Source organism: Bubalus kerabau, chromosome 9 (genome assembly GCF_029407905.1).
Source record: "Bubalus kerabau isolate K-KA32 ecotype Philippines breed swamp buffalo chromosome 9, PCC_UOA_SB_1v2, whole genome shotgun sequence".
Classification (NCBI taxonomy): domain Eukaryota; kingdom Metazoa; phylum Chordata; class Mammalia; order Artiodactyla; family Bovidae; genus Bubalus; species Bubalus kerabau.
This window is the reverse complement of record NC_073632.1, coordinates 103,216,167-103,241,060: the sequence shown is the minus strand read 5'-3', so window position 1 is coordinate 103,241,060 and position 24,894 is coordinate 103,216,167. Positions and strand designations below refer to the sequence as shown.

General features: G+C 49.0%; 1 protein-coding gene across 3 annotated transcripts in view; it reads right to left on the bottom strand.

Annotated features, from left to right (window-relative positions):
- TMEM181 (transmembrane protein 181) overlaps positions 1-13,169 on the bottom strand; it is a 63,414-nt gene extending 50,245 nt beyond the window's left edge. For 2 of the 3 annotated variants that reach the window (XR_008698444.1, XM_055536119.1), the window contains exon 1: positions 13,022-13,169. Coding sequence is in view for 1 of the 3 variants with exons in the window: in XM_055536119.1 (XP_055392094.1) it covers positions 13,022-13,152 (131 nt within the window). In the remaining 2 variants the exon portion in view is untranslated. Of the gene's footprint in view, positions 1-5,766; positions 5,901-13,021 lie in introns of those variants that run through there. The other variant, XM_055536121.1, reaches the window with a different exon arrangement.
- Positions 13,170-24,894: the final 11,725 nt, after the last annotated feature.

Sequence of the window (24,894 nt, the reverse complement as noted above, 5' to 3'; positions counted from 1 at the left end):
GTCGGACATGACTGAGCAACTGAACTGAACCCTCCTAACGGGCAGATTTCTTGAAAATTTTTTCTGACCTAGATAGTACAGAGAATATGGAAGAATTAATTCCATGCCAGCAACTTGGTAATTGCCTACTCTTTGTTCCAAAGCAGAAAAATCTCAGCCTTAACTCTTCCTTAAGCATGATGACAGTTGATGTTTAGCAACATCTCTTGGCCTGTGGCCTGACAGCTCCTGGACAGCCCTGTGCTACTGACTTATCTTCCCTGCAGCAAGCAGAGGTACTTGCACGAGCCGCTCAGTTCTCTCCCCTGCTGCCTTCCCAGGACTGCCCCGCCCCATCATTTGTAGGCGGGAGCAGACTTCCCAGCCCACTTGTTGCATCACGTGTGGGTGCTTCCTTCTCAATGTCTTCTCTACTCCTAAGAACTGACCATTAGAAGCAAGGGTCTAACTCTTTGGTTCAAATGCTTTCTCTTGCTTATCAAGTTTAGTAATGCCAGGAGCGAGCTTCCCAGGTGGCTCAGTGGTTTAAAAAAAAAAAAAATCTGCCTGCCAATGCAGAAGACCTGGGTTTGATCCCTGGTCTGGGAATATTCCCTGGAGAAGGAAATGGCAACCCACTCCAGTAATCTTGCCAGGAAGTCCCATGGACAGAGGAGCCTGGTGGGCTCCTAAGAGTCCGTGGGGTCACAAAAGAGTCAGACAAAGCAACTACACAACAATAACACCAGGAGCACGGAAGTTCTGCCTGGCACTAATTGACAATATGAGGCTATTGTTTTTGTTGTCTTATTATAATTGTACTTGTTCCCAGGTTTCATTGCTGTATGACAAACTACCCTAACCTGAAGTAACTCTGTTGGTTTCCTATTGTCACAGAACAAATTACCCCAGGGCTTTGTGGCTTGAAACAGCATCTATTATGTCTCAGTCTCTGGGGGTGGGGAATTCCAGGTGCAGCTTAGCTGGGTCCTCGGGCTCAGGCTCCCTCACAGGCTGCAGTCAAGGTGTCACCCGTGGCGGAAGCCTTCTCAAGGCTCAACTGGGGAAGGATCTGCCTCCAGGCTCACAATGTGATTGTTGGCAAGATCTGGAGGTCACGCTGAGTTCCTTGTCACCTGGGGCTCCCCATAGGACAGGTTATGACATGGTAGCTTTGTTTCCTCCGAGTGAGCAAGTGAGGAGAATCAGAGTGAGAGCGCAACGGAAGTCAGTCTTCTGTCACCTAATCTCACAAGCACGATCCCACCACCTTTGCTCTGATCCTTCCGTTATCAGCATATCACAGGTCCACCCTGCACTCACAGGGTGGGGAGCCTGCCAGGGTGTAGGGGGCTGTGGGAGCCATCGCAGGCGGCGCCTCCTACGGTAACTTGAGACAGCAGTTGGTTCTCTCTCGTGGTTCTCTGTTGACTGAGCTCAGCTGGGTGGTGCTTGCTGGGGGTCTCCCTTGACAATGCACTCAGATGACATCTGGGGCTGCAGTCACATGATGGCTCGTCTCTGCTCTGCTGGAGGCATGTCTGGTGCCTGAGCTAGGCTGGCTGGAAAGCTGGGGGCTGGCCAGGCAGTGTTCCTTCCTCCCTGTGGCTTCTCCATGTGGCTGGCTTGGGCCCCTCACGGTCTCAGGGAAGCCAGACTTCACACATGGTGGCTGGTTTCTCCTGGGACAGATGCTCTAAGACACCTAAGCTGAAGCTGCAGGGCTGCAGTGACCTACTCTCAGGGGTCATTCAGCATCTCTACCACCACGTTCTATTGGTGAAAAGAGAGCCAGAGCCTGCCTGGGTCCCAGGGCAAAGGACAACAAAAGAGCATGAATCCTGGGAAGAGAGGCTCTTTGGGGTACCATCTTTGGAGTTTAGCTACTGTAGTCTTAAAGTCCACAAACAAACATGTTTGCTTCAACTCTTTTCTTCATCTCGAAAGGTAAGGTAACTGTGCACAGAACCTTCAGACTCACTTTTAAGTTTCCTACATGCTAAAGAGTTTACATGTATTATCTCATTCTCTCCTCTAAGAGACCATTAAAACAAATGCACTCTCTTGCCTCAGTAGCTGTTGGTATTTGCAAAAATGAAGACTAGTGACTCTGCTGGGGTCCTGATGCCACACATGCAGCTCAGCACAGCCCTGACTCGGGGCCCGCAGGCGCCCCTGCTTACGAGGGTTAGTGTCACCACGGCCTTCACCTTCTCTGCTTTTGGTAGTTGGACAGTTTTTCAGCATCAGTCCCAATCTGTTAGACTGATGGCTCAGCGGTAAAGAATCTGCCTACCAATGCAGGAAGATGCAAGAGATGCAAGCTGGGAAGATCCCTAAAGAAGGAAATAGCAACCCACTCCAGGATTCTTGCCTGGAGAATTCCATGGAGAGAGGAGCCCGGTGGGCTACAGTCCCTGGTGTCGCAAAGAGCCGGACATGACCGAGAGCTTGCGCTGAGCGTGCGCACCTTTCACTCTCAGCACTTGACCCCTGCATCCCCACCGTCTCCTGTGACCTTTCTTGGTCCTCCGCGTCCCAGGCCTGACACCAGCCTGGGAGAGACACAACCCGACACAGGCACTGAACAAGTGACACAACTGGATTTGTCACACGACTGGTGCTGCACTAGCGTGTTTTCTAAGGGTTTAAAGGAAGGGGGACACCTTCCCATGGAAGGAAAGCGAAGGGGGTTGCAGGGCAGCAAGTGCAGCCCCTGGAGGTGGGAGCCCCTTCAGCTGGAAGACTGGTCCCGGTTTTCCCGAGACTTTCCCAGGTTTAGTACACACATGCATGCACGTGTGAATGTACACGTGTGTGCACAGACGCGCATGCACGTGTGCTCTTCACACGTGTGCACATGCATACACACATGCACATGCGCGCACACGTACACATACCCCTTTCCCAACTTGAACCTGATAAGCCTCAGGCAGCTCAGGTCACAGAGAAGACTGCAGACATGTCTTCTGGGGAGACCATCCCTGGGGTACCCCTTTCAGACCCACAGCTGTCTTGGTTTTAGAGCCAGGGGGGCTCTGAGATGGTTCCACAAGATGTGCAGACCGGATTCCAAGACGGCACCAATGGCTCCAAGTCAGGACTCAGTCCTCCTGACTCTTGCTCATCAAACATTCTGCTGCTGGGTTAGAAAGTACGTGCAGGGAGGAACCTAAGTCCACAAGAGATGCTGGAGTTCTAACCACTGGTGCCTGGGACTGTGGCCTTATTTGAAAATAGGGTCTTTGCAGATGATCAAGTTAAGGTGAGGTCAGAGGGGCCCTGGCCCAATAGAACTAGTGTCTTCTTAATAGAGGGAAATTTGGATGACAGATGATCTGAAGACAGACAGCCATCTATGAGCCCAGGGACCTGCGGGGCCCCCAGAGTCTAGAAGAAAGGCCTGGAATAGGTTCTCCCTCATAGCCCTCAGAAGAAATAAACCTGCTGCCATCCTGTTCTCAGAATCCTGGCTTCCAGAACTGTGAGACCATAAATGTCTGTTGCTTAAGCCCCCAGTTCGTGGTACTTTGTCACAGTGGCCCTGGAAACGAATCCAGAGACCCAGGGTTCCTGTTTCAGGGACAAGGCACACTTCAAGCCTTGGACGTCCTGCCCCAGATCAGAGGCCTGTTCCCCTCTTGCAGATGATGCTCTTTCTGCTGCACAAGCTGAGTCATCACTGCAGCTGAAAGACGGGCCCCCGGAGAATAACTGGGGTGCTTAACACCTGCTCTGCTCTCTAGGAAGCAAATATCTTCCTCTTCTAAGTTCAGGGCAAGATGTAGCATTAAAGAAAAAAAAAAAAAAAAAAACTCTGCTGCGTGGGTCATAGCTCTGCTCACATTAAGATGCACATAAAAACGAAGCTGGGGTGAACTGCTAGGAAGAGCCCTGATAAGCACATAGCACCTCGTTATTGAATCCTGATGCAAGACAAAAGCGAGCAGCCAGTTCAAGGCATTCTGGACTTCCCTCAAGCACAGAGTCAGGCACCTGAAGCACCAAATGAGGAATGAGCGCCCCCGCATTCACTGACGCGGCCCAGCGGGGGGCGCGAGACTCTGCGGCCGCTGTGGCTCTCTGCTCTCTGTTGGGAAAAGCCTGGCCAAGAGGAAAGCAAAGCTACAAGAAAAGAGAAAAAGTGAGCCCTGTGACATTTCTGAGTTCTTAAATTTAGCTGGGCTAAGTTACATCTGTCACTGGACTTTTTAGTTAAATGATCCAATAATTTCCCTTCTTGCACTATGCAATATAACTTGAAATCATATCACTTGGGGGTACAGAAAGAATCTAAATCCTAAACACAGACAGGGAGAGGCCAGAAAACAATAACCTGTATGGTACAGACATCAGGAAACGACATCAGGAAACGACATCACCTGAAAGACAGCATCATCTGAAGGATGTTTATAAATTGGAAAAAGAAAACAAATACTGAGAGACACTGCCAAAGCTGCCTGAAAATGTCCCCAAGGGCTGCTGAGTAATCCAAGATGTAGGCCCATTCTGGGACCCTGAGAGCAAGACCAGGACCTTCTAATGAAATTTACAGGGAGTTGAAATTTGTCTAGAGACAGGAACATCCTCATTTTTAGAGTGACTTTTAAGTTGACACAGGCAGAGAGATGACCATATTCATGGACACTGAAGGGGGAAAAAGTTCTGCCAATGCAATTAAAGTCCCATTGGAGAAGACTCTTGAGAGTCCCTTGGACTGCAAGGAGATCCAACCAGTCCATTCTAAAGGAGATCAGTCCTGGGTGTTCTTTGGAAGGACTGATGCTAAAGCTGAAACTCCAGTACTTTGGCCACCTCATGAGAAGAGTTGACTCATTGGAAAAGACTCTGATGCTGGGAGGGGTTGGGGGCAGGAGGAGAAGGGGACGACAGGGGATGAGATGGCTGGATGGCATCACCGACTCGATGGACGTGAGTTTGAGTGAACTCCAGGAGTTGGTGATGGACAGGGAGGCCTGGCGTGCTGCGATTCATGGGGTTGCAAAGAGTCGGACACGACTGAGTGACTGAACTGAACTGAACCTTGAGTATTCTCAGATCCCATGATTCCCCCTCAAAGAATAAAGAGCATATGAGCCTTCATTTAAAATAAACTCCAGATCCCTGTTCAGTGTTATTCATAACTCAACTTGTGATCCTTTCCCTATTAAGAAACCCCTCTAAAGCCCTTCTTTAGACCCCCTGGAAGTCAACGTGCCATTCCTGGAACAGCCTGTGGCAGCCAGAGATAGAGAAACCAAAGTCTTAACTGCAGAAACGTGAACACTGAAACCTGGAAGGCACGCATCAGACCCCCACGGTGATGGTTCACAGGCAGAGGCGGGGAAGGCAACAACCAACAGGCACCTCCATTCCTATCCGGGACCTCATTCCAGGGAAGCAGGACACTCACGTCCTCCTGGGGTCAGGCAAGGCTGACAGAGGCTGCCCTTGCTACCAGTCTCCCTCCTGACTGGCTGGTTGGCAGGGAGAGCAGGTATGACATGGTCTTCCTCTCATAGTGACCAGTCCAATAGCAAGGTTAAAACCTGTGGCTCGGGACTTGAATTTATATCTTGACTCCCACCTGAGTGTTCTATTTTCTGTACCTTATAGCAGAAAACACCCTCAAATGTCCCTGTTTCTGAGCTGGGATCAAGACACTGTCCCCGGGCCAAGATAAGGACCAGGAACCTCAGAAGTCAGGTCGTGCAGCTCCTTGGGGACCGGGGGTCCCCAAGTAACAAAGGTCTGACCCCACATCCAGCCTCTGGGACCCACACTCACCATCTCCTTCGGACCTGGAAAGCTGCTTGACAGGCAATGAGAGCTGCTAATGCCTAGCTCATAGGATCCAGCGTTACTCAATTCACACACCGGTACTGCATGGAGGAAAGAGGATCACCCACCTGAGAGTGGTCTGAAGCAATAAATGGTAATTTCCAGAGATGCTTAGCGCCGTTAATCACAGTGCCATGGCCTTGAGGAAAAGTCGGGTCCATTCTAAGCTCAGACAGTAAACAGCAAGAGACTTTGCCTAAGATGCGTTGAGACCATGTAGAGGACAAGGTGTCGGAGGAGAACGTGAAAGAAAGTGAAAGTCGCTCAGTCATGTCCGACTCTTTGTGACCCCACGGACTATACAGTCCATGGAATTCTCCAGGCCAGAATACTGGAGTGGGGAGCCTTTCCCTTCTCCAGGGGATCTTCCCAACCCAGGGATTGAATCCAGGTCTCCCGCATTGCAGGCAGATTCTTTACCAGCTGAGCCACAAGGGAAGCCCAGAGAATGTGAGGGAAGGGCATCTTTGGGGCCCCTGGAAGGACCAAGGAGCTGTGAGAGAGAGTCCCAGCCCCAGGGGCAAATCCTTCAGGATCACACTGGGTGAGGGCCTGAAAGGGGCCACTGGATTGATGCTTCGAGGTCCCCGGTGACCTGGGCTAGGGCTGCTCCAGGACAGATGTGGCGAGTTCCCGGGTTTCGGGGCTGATGGAGGAAGAGGCAGGACCACGAGGTGGCAGTGTTGCACAACAAGCTTTGCTGGGTGACACTTGGACAGGCTGCACGAGGGGAGGTCCCTCTTAGCAGGAGGATTCCCCCCAGCCCTCATCCCCCCAACCCCCAGCCCCAGACCACTATGCAGCACAGCACGGGGAGGGCAAGGAACTCCCAAAGGAGAGGGGGAGGAGGGAGGGGGCCCGTGTGTCCTGTGGTGTTGCTCACAGACCCCAAGGGGGTGGCTCCCAAAGGGGAACATGATTCATGGTCTTTATAGCCATGGGGTCTGTCACAGCGATGCTGCCTCAGTGACTAGCAGATGCTGGGTGCCGTTTCATAGGTGTGCAAAGCAAGGACTCTGAAAGGCTCAAAGTATGCTTATTCGTGTGTGTGTGCTGAGTTGCATCAGTCCTGTCTGACCCCAGGTGACCCCAGGCTCCTCTGTCCATGGGATTCTCCAGGCATGGAGCGGGTTGCCATGCCCTCCTCCAGGGTATCTTCCCGACCCACGGATTGAACCCACATCTCTTATGTCTCCTGCATTGGCAGGCGGGTGCTTTACCCCCTGTGCCACCTGGGAAGGCCGTGCTTCTTTGGGCTCTATTTAAATTGTGAGCATTTGAGTTGGGTGCCAGTGGGAGGAAGTCAGGGGCCTTCTGTGAAATAAGTGAAGAAACAAACAACATGGGAGCCAACTTGCCGGGACCACATTTAACCCGTTTATAGAACAACAGGACGGGTGGGGCGGGGGGAGGAAGCCAGACCAGCATAAGCTGGAGAGGACGGCGTGGTTGCTCCCAAAGAAGCCAGGCAGAGGGAGGGAGTCAGAGTGGGGGAGGGCAGACCTTAGAACAGGGGGGTGACTGACAAGGTGGATCCCAGAGCAGGGAGGGGAGAGCCGTTAGGGAGGGATGCTCCCTGGGGGTGTCACACCAAGACAGTGGTTGCGAGGGGGCGCCCGGGGGCGCTGACTTGCTCTGGCATCGCTTGTGGCAGCTCACATGTCCACCTGCTCAGGCCCGTGGCCACGGCCCGTCTGACACCTGTATCTTGTCCCAAAGAGACAACAACAGTGCCAGCCCCCCCACGGAGCCAGATTTGTACCCAATTCTAAGCTCTCAAACGTGTAAGCCTCATGAAATGACCTTTCCACCTTTGAAATGATGGCGCTGGAGAAGCTGGTTCTAACAACGCACATCTCATTAGCGACGCTTATCATTTCCTCCCATCAAAAACGAAACAAAAGACAGAGACATCAGTGCTCAACAGTCAGGAGTTGCCTCTGGTAAGCTGAAAACAAGGAGCAAGTCAGCCGTTGAAATATGAATATTCACATCAGGACCCAAGGGACAGCATAAAGATAGGCAGGTTTGCCTTAAGTGGGGAAAAAAAAATCGTTCTCAGACCTTTAAACCTGACTGCAACCTGACCAGGTGTTTCAATCCAAAAAAGATGAGTCAGCCTGGGAGCAGGGTGAAGGCAGAATCAGCAGAGGTGACAGCGGACCATGGCTCTGAGCCCTAAGTAGGGGAGGGGGAGCCTCGGCTAACACCCCGAGACTTCTGTCCAGCTGGCAAGTCCGTCCCACCAAGGAGGTGCATGCTCCAGGCTCGCTCAGCTTGATGCTCGTCAACCTTGCCCTCACACACATGGCTTCTCTATCGTGGCTGAGGGTCAGCCCAGGATGATTAAATCAGAATCCCTGAGGGTGGGGCCTGGGCCTCGGCATGTTCAAAAGATCCCCCAGGTGATTCCAGCTCTGAGCAGGCCTGATCTGATTAGGTCCCCCAGCACTGACTCCATGCCCACCACTGCCTGTGTTCTCAAGGGTCCGCACTGGTCAATTAAATAATGGCGTTCTGATTCTGCACAGTGGACCAGAGCTTGGTCAGTGTGAAGCCTTCACTCAGCGTGGTTCTTCTCAATGTGCCGGTGAAAATAAGCCAGCAGGACTGAGGGCCGGCCCCAGAGCCCTAAAGAATCCACCGAGGGATGAAATAAATGTTGCTTCCAGAAGCCTCCTGGGTGAGGATGCCCCAGAGTATCACTTCACTGGCCAAGAAAACTCAAGCCCAACTTGATGGCCCCTGTATTTTACACAGGTAAAGTAATAACCTGAGAAACAAGGATGGACCAGCCAAATGGCCACAACAGATTCCCTGAGAGTCGAGCTCTAAAGGGTCCCGTCTACTGTCCTTCTATATACTTCTGTATACTTGTCTATATACTTCCCTGGTGGCTCAGATGGTAAAAGCGTCTGCCTGCAATGTGGGAGACCTGGGTTCAATCCCTGGGTTGAGAAGATCCCCTGGAGAAGGAAATGGCAACCCACTCCAGTACTCTTACCTGGAAAATCCCATGGGGACGGAGGAGCCTGGTAGGCTACAGTTCATGGGGTCGCAAAAAGTCGGACACGACTGAGCGGCTTCACTTTCACTTTCTATTGTCCTTCATGTGTCTTTACCCTTTACCCTTCATGCCGTGGACATAGCTGACTGCCTACCCGACATCCATTCTCCACATCTTCTTCTAACAGAAGGGAGGAATCCCTTAAAGAGCTAAGTCTTGGGGAACGGGCTCCCCTTCAGCTTCTGGGGCACTCACACTTGCTAAAGTCTGATGCCATCCCCTTGCCAGCCTGTGTTCAAGAAAGGACAAGGGGCCCCGATCTAGTCAGTGAGACACAGGAGCTGGTGTTCTTTAAAGCTTTCTAACGAAGCATAACATACACAGAAAGTACATGTCATGTGCGCATGCTAAGTCACTTCAATCATATCTGACTCTTTGTGACCCCATAGACTGTAGCCCGCCAGGCTCCTCTCTCCATGGGATTCTCCAGGCAAGAATGCTGGAGTGGGTTGTCATTTTCTACTCCAGGGGATCTTCTTGACCTAGGGATCAAACCCGCATCTCTTGCATCTCCTGCATTGGCAGGCAGATTTTTTTACCACTAGCATAACCTGGGATGCCCATTCTAGTATGGAACAAGCCAAATTTATCTGTTCTACTGTTGTGAGTATCTGGCTGCCTTCCAGGTCAGGAGTATTACAAATTGTGCCGCTATGAACATTTTAGAGTGTGTCCATTGACAGACATGTATAGGCATGTCTGTAGGGCACATACCTAAGAGGAGATGCTGGGCCAAAAGGTACGTGCATGTTCAATGTTAGTATACACCTCAAACTATTTCCCACGGTGATTGTAGCAGTTTAGCACCCGTCTGTAGTGCAGGAAAATTCCATGTCCTTGTTAACACATGTCTGTTTTCATTGGTACCGTTTGGTGGGGGTATAGGAGAGAGTCTATGACTTTTGCTGTGGGCTTCAGTTATTCCTCCTCTTTTAGAGAGCTATAGAAAGCTAGCCAGTTCTCCCCATGAATATGAATGAGAAGCAATAGCCCAAAGGATTATTAGTGGCCAAGTACAGTCAATTGCTCAGAGAAGGCAATGGCACCCCACTCCAGTACTCTTGCCTGGAAAATCCCATGGACGGAGGAGCCTGGTAGGCTGCAGTCCATGAGGTCGCTAAGAGTTGGACACGACTGAACGACTTCACTTTCACTTTTCACGTTCATGCATTGGAGAAGGAAATGGCAACCCACTCCAGTGTTCTTGCCTGGAGAATCCCAGGGATAGAGGAGCCCGGTAGGAGGCCATCTATGGGGCTGCACAGAGTCGGACACAACTGAAGCAACTTAGCAGCAGCAGCACAGTCAATTGCTACCACATAAACAAAGAAAGGACTTGGTAGACATCACTAAGCGGGTATCAACGGTCAGCCCTTCACCTGATTGTTCAGGCTGGTGGCTTTGGTTTTTCTGGTGTCTGTACTGGAAACTATCTTTAGTGTTAGCTTCACAAAGCACTTGAGCCTCACAACATCCCTGCTTCATTTTTCTGATGTGAAAACCAATCACCAGTGAAACTCAAACATGTCCCAAAGGCCAAGGGAATTAGCGAAGCATTAGGATTTCAGACGCCCAGCTTCGTTTTTTTCACCCACGTTATGCGGCGCCCCCTTTCCTAGGACAGCTGTCACCTCTCATTTTGTGAAAATGACTGTGAGTCCTTTGATGACGCGGCTGCTCTTTTACAGTGATACCAAATTACGTAGCTAAGATGCAAACAGCCATGCCACCTGACTGAGGAGCCAACCATCTTCTGAAAACAGCATTAGCAAGCTCTCTCCTTTCTACACTCTGTTATGGGGAGACTGTCATCTACATGAGGCGAATCCTTGGTCCTCCAGGGAAAAATAGACTGGTGATTTTTAGTCATAAATCTCTAATGAGGAAACGAAGATGGTGAGAAGAACAGGAGCAAAAATTATAGTAGCAAGTTCATCTTCCAGCTAGACAAACACAGGAGCTGTTACTACCAGCTTTCCAACTTAGAAACCCAAGAGTATTTCACCTAGCTTTGTAAAGGTGCAACTCATAGATACGAGAATTCAATGGAGCAGGGAAAGTCAGTTCAATGACCTAAACATCCCCTCACTAGAAAACAGCCTTTGTGATTCAGCCTAACCGACACACAAGATCATAAAGGTTCTGCAGTAAACTTCTTCTCAGGCCAGGGCGAGGGGGCAGAATTCAGTGTCTCCTTCCATCTAGAGTGAATTCATGGTCTTCAAGATCCAACTCAATCAATGAAGTTACTCTTGGAGCAAAGATTTAAATGCTTGTAAAGGACAGGCAACCAAACTGCTCACGTCACTTAAATCCTCCAATCGCATCACACTGGAATTCTAAAGAATCCCATATTTTGTAGTCTTGCCTTCAGTGTGCTATGACTGGGCCCTGAGTATCTCTCTGACCATTTTGCTCCAAATGTGTTGGTCTGTTTCTTGAACATATCATGTTATTATGGCTTCAGGGGCTTTGCACGTCCTCTGCCTCTTCTGGAACCTTCCTCCCCAGATTATTGTCTAGTGGGTAGAACTCATTCTTCCCTTCTCAAACATCATCTTCTCAAAAGGCCTTCCTTGCCCACCTTCTCTGAGCAGCACCCCATCACTCTATCGTGCCACCTGGTTTATTATCTTCCTAGCACTCACTGAAGCCTGCAATCACTTGTCAATTACCTATAAGCCCCATGACATCAGGGACCCATACGGTCAGATCTCCTAGATTGTGAGGTTCATCTAAAAGCTACCCCATATGATCCTGAGATTACATTTTTTTAAAATGGGCTTTTCTACTCAGTCATTTTATGACAAATATATTAGTCAGCAGTATAGTGCCAATTAGTCCTGGGGGGAACCATTAGGCTTTTGAAAAAAATCTGATGATAAATGTGATACATGTTCTCCAGAGACCCTGTGAATACATACATATGAACTTAAGCCAGGGTGGACTCTACAAAAATGAGTACCACCGCTTCAGAGATAGCCGTGGACTGTACAAAAATGAGTACCACCGCTTCAGAGATAGCCGTGGACTGTACAAAAATGAGTACCACCGCTTCAGAGATAGCCGTGGACTGTACAAAAATGAGTACCACCGCTTCAGAGATAGCCGTGGACTGTACAAAAATGAGTACCACCGCTTCAGAGATAGCCGTGGACTGTACAAAAATGAGTACCACCGCTTCAGAGATAGCCTGCAACACGCCTGCCATCCTCAGGCACAGAGTCCGTGAACTGTCACTAGACGGCTCACAACAAGATTTCTGGTTCAAGCTTCCCGTTTTACAGATGAGAAAGCTTGAAGTGCAGAGTTAGCAATTACGTTTCTCAGGGTCAGGGAGATAGGTTAATAACAAAATCAATCTAGGCTCCCGTCTCCAGACTCCTGAAGGGTCCTTTCATTTCGAAGGCAACACACCAGGTAAGTGCAGCCACCAGAAGTGGATAAAGGCAAAGCGCAGGGAGGAAGCTGCGGGTGCTCACAACTCTCAGGCCGGCTAGAGGAGAGGGAGACGGAGAGGAACAAAGACAGCCCAAACCCACTGCTGCCTGGGGTGCTGAGCACCGCTTCCCCCTGCATCTTCCCCTTGGTGCCGCCCAGCCCTGAGGCCCTCGGCCCCCAACCCTCCGCAGCAGCCTGGCCTCGGGGATTTCCACCAAAGCCGCTGGGGCCTGAGTTCCTCGGAGGAGAGGCCAAGGCCCTCCCTGCAGCCCTCGAGGGCGAGAGATGTCATCGCAGACCAGGTCTGGGCAAGGCCTGAGCGAAGGCCGCGGAGGGTGGAGGGGTGGGGGTGGGGATGGGGGGACAGGAAGGGCAGGAAGAGGGAGGAACTCAGCGGGGACCGAAGCCCCCTGGGTCCCTTTCTCAGGACTTGAGGGTCTCGGCTCAAGAACGGAAAAAAAAGCTGTCCACTTCAGCTCCCTGGAGCTGCCCTTGACCCCCAGCACGCGAACGCCGCAGCCCACCCCGCCGGCCCGCTGCCCCCTGCCGGCGCGGGGTGGAGGGGGCGGAGAGGGCGGGTCCCCGCCGGGCCCCGGAGCTCAGCTCGGCCCCGGGACAGGGGTCAGCGGGGGCGGGGCTGCCCCACGCCCGGCTCCGCCGCCTCCGCCCGCCGCGCGGCCCGCGCGCCCCTACCGGTAGTAGCGGTCATCTCGGAAAGGCGTGAGGTCCTCCTTGAGCTCCCGGTACGCCTCCTGGAGCCGCTTGCACAGGTGCTTGAGCTCGCTGCAGAGCGGGGGCTCGAAGGCAGGGTACTCGGCGTCCATGCCCGCGCCGCCCGCCCGCGCCCGGCGCCGCCGCCGTCCGCGCGAGCCCCGGCGTCCCCTCCTCCCCGCCGCTCCGCCCTTTGTATTGCTTCCTTCGCCCCCTCGCTGTTCCCAGCTCCGGGGACCGGGGGCGGGGGTGGCCAGCTGGGCGGGACCGAGGAGCAGGAGAAGCAGGTGGCGGGGGAGGTGGGGAGGGGGCGCGCAGCACGGTGGGGCTCGGCGCGCTCAGGGCGCCAGCGCTACGGCGCGGGGAGCCGGCCCCAGGGAGGATGGGGATGGGGGTACCCGCCCCGCCGCCCCGCCCCGCCGAGGGGGGCCTAAGGAGCGGAGGGTGCCGCGCCCATCGGCCGCCGCCCAGGGAGAAGGAGAGGGAGCGGACGGGGGTGGGGGTGGGGGAGGCCAACACAAGGTCATCTGCCGCCCAGGACGAAAATAGAAAGGGCTACCCTTGCTACTGCTCGGGTGGGGAAAGGGAATACGGTGGAGGTGAAAACTGAAAGGAAACTGAGACCTGGGGACGCGACCCAGAGCCCCGTTGCTGGAAGGTCAAAGGCTGGAGCGGGTATCAGTTCAGCACCACGGACAGCTCCCGGAAAGCCTTTTTTCCGCCCCCGCGCCCCCCCACTCCTCCTTCCTGGGTTCCATTTTACCTGATGTAAAAACATATTTTTTTTTTTTTTTGTAAAAACATTTTGAATGAAACCCATCACGGTTATGTCATAATAAATATTTTTTAGTGATGAAGAATTGTGGCCAAATGAGATGCCTCTTTCCACACGTTCTATAGCCACCAAAAAAATAAAAAAGCAAGTCTGTGCCAAGGCGTTTTTCTCATCCTCTGCAAAGCTTAACACTAGTGTGTAAAATAAAACTCACATATCAACACACCCTCCATGGGACTACTTATCTAAAGACAGTGTCATCTCCTTTTGTGAATTTTCCCATAAGAAGCAGAGAAACAGTTGTTCCAGATGATGTCAGCGTGCTTCCAGCTTAATTCAGGACAGGTTTCCATGTGGGGTTGATTGTGCAAGCAGGGGAGAGGCCTTTTATAAATATACATTTTGGGGCCCAACTCACTATTGACTCTAAATTATAAAATATGGTTCTCAGGAACCTAAATTTTTTCAAAGCTCTGGTAAGTCTAATGATCACTCACGTTTAGATATTCTCAGAATTCCTGTATTTCCTGCTACTTTTAGCTGTGCTCTAATTTCACCCACTCTTCCTCGCTCTTTATTTTTATCATCCTGTTTTATTTGCTGCCGCCCCCCCCCTTATATTTGGGAACAACTTTTCTGTCTGCTAGCCAAGCTGTCCCCTCAGGCCGTGCAAGTATTCCCGTAACTTCTGAACGTCCTGCACTGTGCAGTTTAGGTTTTAGCCCTAATTCAATAATGTGAGCATGGTATATAACCATCTCAAGAGGACAAAGAATGGAGCTCAGAACTAACTCGATACACCTAAAATACAGTGCAGAAAGACACACGCTGTCTGTACTGTGATTAAGATTATGAGACCAGCATATGCCATATTTCAATTATTTTACGACTGGCTACAGAAAGCTTATCATTAAGGGAAATATTAATTAACCTCAGAGATACCCCAGAAAAAATATCTCCAGGACTCCTCCTCTAGTTTCTCCAGCCTACACTCTCCTCAACTTTGAACTACTGCAGACCCTAAAAGGACAATGCAAATCTTCTGGCTCCAGCACCGTGGGGGTAACTAATGTGCTACATTACCTCTTTTACCACAAAGAGCTGGAAACGCTAGATAAAATGTCACATGTACACAGGCGCTGGTATATATGTAACAATTCTGTGAGTATCACACACACTTGAGCCCCACAGTATACTGTAATTACTACCAGCTGTGAACTGGCTGCCTTATGCCTTGTGCAGAGCAGTCGTCTACGCCACCCCTTCACTATCAGCCGGGGAATTCCCTCCCTCTGTTCTTTGGATCCCATGCCTCTGTCTTTCTTGGTGGCACATATCCTCCAGCTGGAGGATCCAGTTCCAGGATGGTTCACTCACACTGCTGGTGATTTGATGCTGGGAACTCAGCTGGGCTGCTGGCCAATGGCCTCTCTCAGAAAGGCTTCTCCATGAAGCTGCTTGGGCTCCCTCAGGGTATGGTGGTAGGTTATCCAGAAAAGACAGCATAAGCTGACAGGCCTTTTAAAAACCAGTGCCTGGAAGTCTCAGGACAGCACTTTCTTTGTGGAGCAGTATAGACCCAGCCAGACAGCAGTGTTTTCTGGCTTTGGTTTCTTTGTTTTTGCTATATAGCATGCCACTGTGTGTGTACATACAGCACAATTTATCCATTCTCTTGTCAGGTTTTGGTTATTCTGATTATGAACTTTCTTGTGTATTTTTTGGGAAGGGCATAAGCACTCATTTTACTAGGGTTTATACCTAGTGAAATCACTGGGTTATAGATTAGACATATACTTGGCTTTAGTATATACAGTCAAACGGTTTTCCAAAGTGATTGTGACATTTTAATTCCCACCAACAATGTACAAGAATCCCAGTTGTGCCATATCCTTACTACTCTTGATTTTATCAAGATTTTTATTTATTTATTTATTAGTAGTGTGGCATATGGAAGCTTAGTTAACCCCTGTGACTCTGTACTGGAACTGCAGATTCTTAACCACTGGACCGCCAGGGGAGCCCCCTTGAGATTTTTTCTTGCAGCTATTCTAGTGGTCTGCAGTGACCCATCTTGAGTTTTGCCCCATCTTCACTCTCACTTCTAAAGAAAGTGACTCTGCTGTTAGTTCCCAAAATACTTGAGGAATTTATGGTGCAGACTGGGTTGTTTTTTAGCTTTTCTCACTACAGGCAAAGCATCTAGGCTTTGCATATCTGCTCATTTGCTTAATGATTTGCAAAATTTTGCCTTATTATTATCTCCTCTCCCATTTGCCCTGTTCTTGAGGATGTAAGAATTATTATTTTTTTAAATCCCTTTACTGTTGTTTCAGTGGAGTTGTAGGGGGGGTTGTGGGGTTTTAGCAAAAGTAATGAATGTTTAGTACCTTCATTTTAGCCATGTCTTACTAACAATGCTGGGGCTTCCCTGGTGGCTCAGGCGGTAAAGAATCTGCCTGTCAATGCAGGAGATGCAGGTTCGATCCCTGGGTTAGGAAGAGGCCCTGCAGAAGGAAATGGCAACCCACTTCAATATTCTTGCCTGGAGAACTCCATGGACAGAGGAGCCTGGTGGGCTACAGTCCATGGGGTTGCAAGAGTCGGACACGACTGAGTGACTCACACACACACCACTAACAATGTTAATGGGCTTGCCTGGTGGCTCAGACAGTAAAGAATTTGCCTGCAATGCAGGCAACCTGGGTTCAATCCTTGGGTTGCAAAGATCCCCTGGAGAATGGAATGGCAACCAACTCCAGTATTCTTACCTGGAGAATTCCATGGACAAAGGAGCCTGGGGGGTTACAGTCCACGGGGTTGCAAAGAGACAGGACTGAGTAACTAGCACTTATACAGTTACGTGTGTGCACAGTTCAAATAGGTACTCAATACATGTTTCTTGTATGTCAAATGCCTTGTACACTTTCACTTGTCAAAAGGACCATTATCTTATTCTGATGCTCTTATGAAACTGCAAGAAGGCAAACATATTCATTCAATTGTGGCTAAGAGCAGAGATACCAACAAGAAAGACGAGTGACACCACCGCTTTTTAACAATGAGCTTGTGCTGAATACTCCCTAAGTTTTGGCACCTTTGCAGTCATGAGTTAGTGGGTAGGATTATGTAGAGCACTTAGTACAATGCCTGGCCCACAGTGAATGCTCATTAATGGGTTAACTACCTTGGATCATTTACATATTTCCTCTCCCCAAAAGCACTGATATCCATGCTTTCTCATTATAGAAACGTAAATAACATACAGAAGCTTAGGCAAGAGAATGAAAATCATCCATCCATCCATCCATCACTGATAGATAATTACTGTAAACATTTTTTTAAACTTTTCTTATAATATGTATAATACTTTAAATTGCTGTCCCAATCCCTTCAGTGACTGGCTGGGGTCTCTTCATATCATAGAGAACTGGAACGGCACTAACTAGCTTACAGAAAACTTTTCCTGTCAATATGAATAGCCAGCAGCTCACTGCTAGTGTGACAAAGTCATCTTCTCTATGACCAAGACGTTATCTGTTTTTCTTTGATCTCTGGGTTATTTAGAATGCGTTTCAAATTTTAAAATATTTAGACAATTTTGTCTTTTCATTGATTTATACATTAAGTGCATTGTGTTCCAAAAATATAGTCTATTTGGTATAGATTATTTGAACTTTGTTGATGCTTGCTTTATGGTCTCCTATATGATCAATTTTTATAAATGTTCCACTTTTGTCTTAAAGTATTTTGTGATGCTCTAGTTGTTGGGTGCCAAGTTTTATTTATATCCACTAAATTAGGCTTTTGAGCCTTAGACCCATCTATAATGAAAAGAATGATGTTGTATGCTTCATCACAATGGTGCACTTGTCAATGAATCCCTGTAGTTCTATCAGTTTTGGCTTTATATGTTTTGCGGCTATTTAAAAACTTTCACTATGGAAATTTTCACACACACTCAGAAACAATCTACTGAATTCCCGTGCTCACTCCTGGTCCACACATCCACCACCTCGCGACCAGCTTCAGTTACCAGTGCCATCTGATTCCTCTACCATTTTTGCTGTTGGGACATATTAAAGCAAATTCCTGATATAACATTTAACTTTAATATTTTTCTCTCATAAGGACTTAAAACAGACAAAGTATGTGGCACCTACAAGCGAAGAATTGCTCGACCTTAGTAAGCTGAATGTTCATGGCTTTCAGGATTTCCTTTGGGAAAGCTGATCCCTTCTCTAGGTCAGTCTTCTGTGGCAGAACAGAGTCAAGGTGGGTGTGTGAAGCAGCTGCAATGATGTCCTGTATCTGGTAGATGCTCAGTAAGTGACTACTTACCTACTGAAAGCTTTAGGAATGGTCTTGGGAAGTCAAGCGTGCTCAACAGCTAACAATCCCCTTGGGCAAAATTCTTGGGAAAAGTCTTGATGTTATCTTTGTTCTTTTGCTGTCAGGATGAGCACTTGGCACAGCTAAGCAGGGCTCCTGGCTGGATGGGGGAAATGAGAGTAGGGTGAAAGGGTTGACACCAAATGCTACCTTTAGGTACATCAAGGCTTGTGGCCAAAGTTTCCAGTTTATACTGGAATGTTGCTGAATGAGACACTGCTTAGGATGAGTGGTCTCTTAAATAAGCCCTGTTTATTACAGAGATTTTATATACACTGAGCACCCACCCTGTCCCAGGTACTTTACAAGGCACTGGGCATGCTCAGAGTCCACAGTGTAGACAGGGCATGAACTAATGCCATGCTTACCTAGTGGGAAGGATGGTGACGCACTATTCTGAGCATTTAAACCTCTCCAGTGGGCGCTCTGTGATCCTCTTTCTGTAGGCGGGGAAACAGATACAGAGCTGCTGAATCTTGCCCCAAGGTACCCAGCTGGTGAGCAACGGAGCCCGAGGGCTGGGTCTGTCACACCTGACCGCCGTTAGAGGATTTTAAGTTGAGCAGTGATATAAAAACAGGGATTTTTATTAAAAAAAAATCACCCTGGCTGCTGAGTAGAGAACTCAGGGAGAAGAGGGAGTAGGAAGGAGTCTGGGTAGGGGGGTCACCAGGGCTTGTACCAGGGTCAAGGCTGCAGAGGTGGAGTAGTGGGAGGAGAGATGGATAGGACCCGAAGGAGAGGGGTGGGCCAGGCAGGCTCCTCCACAGCACAACGGGGTACGCTTCTGTTACCGAAAGGGGTGTGGGACTCAGCTCGCCACTCAAGAGCCAATAAACAGGCCAGGCTGGTGGAAAGGAAGTTTGTTTTATTTTAGATGCCAGCAACTGGTGGCGGGGGGAGGACATCTTTCCAAAGGCCACCTACCCACCCAACTCCCCCCCGCTCAACCACCACCCCAACAACCAGTGGGGCAAGAGCTTTTATAGACAGAAGTGGGGAAGGGGCTACATGCCGTAACAGCACAGTCAGCTCTGACAGTCATCTTCAAACTGGTCATCGGTGGTCTGACCAGCGTCATCTTGGTTGTTTTAGGTACAGTTTATCTTCATTTCCAGGGTCCATTTGTTCCCATTTCTCTGAGGCCAGTTCTCGGAATTGACAGCTCATGTCCTGGATGCCGTCTGATCATCATGTAGTTTTCTCCGCCTGGTGTTTTGTGTCTGTAAGATAGCTCACAGGATATGGCTCAGAATATTATCTATAGCCCGTGAGAAAGAACTAAAGATCCTTGACTAAGCTTAATGACTGCTGCTGCTGCTAAGTCACTTCAGTCATGTCCAACTCTGTGCGACCCTATAGACGGCAGCCCACCAGGCTCCCCCGTCCCTGGGATTCTCTAAGCAAGAACACTGGAGTGGGTTGCCATTTCCTTCTCCAATGCATGAAAGTGAAAATTGAAAGTGAAGTCGCTCAGTTGTGTCCGACTCTTAGCGACCCCATGGACTGCAGCCTACCAGGCTCCTCCATCCATGGGATTTTCCAGGCAAGAGTACTGGAGTGGGTTGCCATTGCCTTCTCCAAGCTTAATGACTACATTATTATAATTTAGTCTCCTTTGTTTTCACATTTCTCACTTCTCTGAATAAACTTATTCTTTGACTAAAGCTTTCCAAAGACAAAAGGCAGGCAGAGCACGTGGTGGGATAGCAGTTAGAGGACCATGGGGTCCTGCCCTGTTTCACTTGCCCTGGGCCTTGAGTGGACAGGAGGAGCTGACCTGCTGCTGCTGCTGCTGCTAAGTTGCGTCAGTCGTATCTGGCTCTGTGTGACCCCATAGACGGCAGCCCACCAGGCTTCCCCATCCCTGGGATTCTCCAGGCAAGAACACTGGAGTGGGTTACCATTTCCTTCTCCAATGCATGAAAGTGGAAAGTGAAAGTGAAGTCGCTCAATCGGACACAACTCTTTGCGACCCCATGGACTGCAGCCCACCAGGCTCCTCTGTCCACGGGATTCTCCAGGCAAGAGTACTGGAGTGGGTTGCCATGGCTTTCTCCGGACCTGACCTGGGAAAGGGATTTAGCAAAGCCTAGGGGACGTGACCAGCTGGGACCATACACTCTGTGAGGCAGGACTGGGACGATTTTATCCATCCTGGGATGACCTGTCTCAACAGGAATATGGCATGGAGCAGGCACTTTGTTTATAGCTGCTGAATTCATAGAAAAAGTGTTAAAAGTCTATGTCTTGAACCCCTTCACCTGAGTAACTTCAGGTGCAGCACTTAGCCCCCCTAGCTTAACCATTCCAGCACTGCAGCCAGACCTGAGGCCCAGCTCGCTCTGCATTCGGAAAAACAGCACACGCAAACTTCGACGTGCTGGAGTCAGCTCATGCTGGCTCCTAACAGCTGACGGTTCAATTTTTAGGAATCGTGAGAGCTGATTGTTTAACTCAGTCATTTTTGAACATTAAGCTGTTCCTCATTGTTCATCTCTTTCTCACTCCCTGTTCAGGGATGTGTTGCTTGCTTGAAATGGGCTCTGGTGGGACTATTTACATCATGAAAATCAGCAAAAAGCCATAAATCAGGAGTTAACTTGGTTTTGTTTATTGCTTCCAGTCTAGGCTCTAGACTTAAGTCATGGAGACAATGTTAATAATGTAGTTTAACTTGAAAACTGTATCATGTCAGTTGCCACCACATTGTAAATAGCACAAAAATTTAGGAAATTTTCTTCCAGTATTTGGAAACCATTATCCTATTTGGCACAGAAATTGCTCGTGTCATTAATGTCCTAGTAAAGTTCTGGCAATGCATGCAATATACATCTTTGTTGTTTCACATTTGTCTCTCTCACAACCAACATTCATGTCAGAACTACGCTAATTTGTCAGTTGCAGTCATAGGTTGGCTACGGATATAAGTGTTTGGAGAAAATCAACAAATGCGTTCTCTGAGACCCAAATGGCCATATGGAATTATAATAGAGTGCTGTATATTTTATTATTTGTAATTGTGTGCTATGCATTCTTTGTATTGTGGCAATTTATAATGCTTATGTGGGCATATCATGCATTCAGGGCTTTGTTTCTAGAAAGCTAGTTGTTATTAATAGATATTTACCAGCGGGTCAGTGCACTCAACCCTGAGTTGAAAGTCTGGTTCTCTGAGAAAGGGGATCTCAAACGAGATGACACCCAAGCATCAGAGGACTTGCGGGGGCAGAGGGGAAGATGACCATGTCTGTCCAGCAGCCGGACATGGGCAGGCTGGATGACTTAAGGAGGAGCGTGGGTAAAGCTGTCGACATTATACTTCCACCCCTTCTACACGGTGAGTCAGTCAGTAGAGAATTAGATGCTCTCTGAATTTTTGAGAACACGCTGGCTTTCTATTCATGCGCCGCTGAGCTCTCTCAGAGTTGCTACGCCTTCCCCTGCCACCTCCCCAGGGGGACTCAGCATCCATTTTTCTCCCCAGGGTGGTATTCCTATTTAGAGGTGGAGAATTCTTATTCAGACGTGTCAGAAGCAGATGGCCAGGCAAGCAGCAGCCCAGCCCTGTTGCGGGTGAGCACCAGTTCCCTGAACTTGGCTTTATCAGTGATAACAATGTCCCAAGTCTGCCACAGGAAAGGTGAATAAGCTTTGACGAACTCGCTGTGTGCTCCTGGGAGGAACTAAGGCAGTAAAATAAAACTGAGGTTTGTGATAAAAAAAAGTGGCTGTAACTGGATGACGATCTGCTCCGCATTTCCTAATTATCTTTCTCACATAACTTCCAGGGGCTCCTAGGACGTTTACCCCTTAAGACTGTTTCTGCATGTGTCTTTTCCATTTTTACAAGATTAAATTAGAAACTGAGCGAGATGCATGTTTTCTGGACAGCATTGCTTCTTTCTGGACAGTATTTAAAAATATAACTGAGGCAATTGTAAGGCTTTTTTTTTTTTTTAACTAGTGCCAGTTAATTTACTGTTCACTGGGGGTAGGTTGATTTCACTCTTATGATAAACTCTTACTTAAACTGAGAGGCTGAAGGGATAAGCTGACAGTGACCAGACTCTATACAGACACCCTGACCTGAAACCCGCTGTAGCCACTCCCAAAGGCCAGTGTGCTCGACGTCAGCTTTGAGGGAGTCACACTGCCACCTCCAGCAACAACCTCTGTGACAACGGCCCCGTATAGTCAGAAGGTGGCCAGTAACTGACGGTTCCCCTAGTTTTCATCCCTGCTTCCAATTCAGGACCAACCAGAGAAAACCAGTATGCGTTCCTGACCAACCACCAGACCCCAGGCTTCCAATCAGTCACCTCTAGCTTCCCTGAAGCCTCCATCAGGACACACCTGGGTCACGCCTTTTCTCCACTAAGAAGCCCCCTCCCCTGACTCCTCTGAGTCTCTGCCAATCACACTGATGAGAAATGACGCCCTTGCTACATCGAGCTCCGAAGAACTAGGCTTTGCTTGTCACCACTGGTTAGTCTTTACTTCCATAAATGTAAGACAAAAACAAATTTCCAGATCATCTTGAGGTGACCCTGACCCCTGCACTGTCTCCCTGGTATCAGCGGGCACCACACAGTACCTCTTCAGCGGCCCTTTTGGGGCCCTCAGCCCCCGGCCTCCTTTTAGGAGGTGCTCCCCAGGGGCGTGGGACCCTCCCAGGAGCACACAGTGAGGCCTGGTCCCCCTCCATTGAGGCTGACCCCAGGTGGCCACCAGCTGTCCCCCGGCCATTTGGGCAGTCCCCAGTAGGATGCCAGCCTTCAGGGGCTCCTAGGGGACATTATCTGCTCTGACTTTCAGGTCATCAAATATTCTTGGTACTGGCAATTGACATGACAAGAAGTCTTTTGCAAGAGCTCAGAAGAGATGTTTACTTTGGTAGATCATCTATCGAGCCAGCATTTCTGGATATGAACCCCCAAGCCCTGGAGATCACAGACCTTAGGGTGTACTGGCTTCAACCCAGATGAACACTTGGCTGACCCTAAGTGGTTCTCTTCTCTAAACTGAGTGAAAGATGAGGTCTAGGGCCCCAGTGAAACTGGGGACAAAAATCTCCAAATATTAATTAGGAACAGATGACAAACGTGGTCAGAATGAGTCTGGCATTCTCAATCTCAATTATCTTAGGAAAGACTGTATTTGCGAGAGTTAAACTGCAAATTAAACAAGCTGAATATTTGCATCTTGGTAGGCTGTAAACGGCAAGAGCTCATTTCTGTTTCCATCGGCTCTGCTGCTTCAAGTAAGTACTCTGTAGTAACAAACCAGCACTCTACACCTGTGCAGCTCAGCAAACACACTCCACACTTGAGCAAGGGTCTCTCGCCTGCTTGAGCAGGAGCGAAGTAGATCTTTTATTCTATGAGAAGAAGGTGAAAGAAACCTGCCTTAGGTTTTCAGTAAAATTCACAGAAGCACAGAATTCTGAAGTCAGGAAGAATGTGGAGCGCACCCAACCCAATTTCCCTACTTCTATTTATTCCTTGGGCCGTTGGTCTTACTAAGACGCTCCCTTAAAATCCAAGGGCAAAAGAGTTTGGGTTACTAAAAACTTCAGTATTTCTTCCCCTGTGTGGTCTACCATGCACAACACATTAGAGTATTGATATTTCTAGAAAACCCTACAGTAAAGGAAGTCTGTCTTCCTTTCATCAGAGTTCAAAGTACTTGGGAATATGACCCATCCCTTGGGGAATACAGACTTAGCCTGGTCTCCTCATTATATGTAGTTGTCATTCACTGTGCCCGACTCTTTCTGACCCCATGGACAGCAGCACACCACACTTCCCTGTCCTTCACCATCTCCTGGAGTTTGCTCAAACTCATGTCCACTGAGTTGCTGATGCCATCCAACCATCTCATCCTGTCATCCCCTTCTCCTCCTGCCCTCAACGTTTCCCAGAATCAGGGTCTTTTTCCAGTGAATCACCTCTTCGCATTAGGTGGCCAAAGTATCGGAGCTCCAGCTTCAGTATCAGTCCTTCCAATGAATATTCAGGGTTGATTTCCTTTAGGATTGACTGGTTCCATCTCTTTGCAGTCCAAGGGACTCAAGAGTCTTCTCCAGTACCATAATTCTAAGCCATCAATTCTTCAGCCCTCAGCCTTCTTTATGGCTCAGCTCTCACATCCATACATGACTACTGGAAAAACCATAGCTTTGACTACATGGACAGTTGTTGGCAAAGTGATGCCTCTGCTTTTTAATGTGCTGTCTAGGTTTGTCATAGCTTTTTTTCCAAGGAGCAAGTATCTTTTAATTTCATGGCTGCAGTGACTGTCTGCAGTGATTTTGGAGCCCAAGAAAATAAAATCTGTTATTGTTTCTACCTTTTCCCCTTCTACATGCCATGAAGTGATGGGACCGGACACCATAATCTTAGTTTTTTGAATGTTGAGTTTTAAGCCAGCTTTTTCACTCTGCTCTTTCACCTTCATCAAGAGGCTCTTTAGCTCCTCTTCGCTTTCTGCCATTAGTGTGGTGTCCTTTGCATATCTGAACTTGTTGATGCAATTCTGATGACAGTCAGGATAAGTTCCTTCATCTCCCAGCTTTCAGAACAGTGCTCCTGATCCCACACCACTGATCTGGAATCTGATCACAGTTTACAGTCTTGTCACCACTCATTGAGAGTGCTGTGACCCAGCCTTTACCAAGAACTTCCCA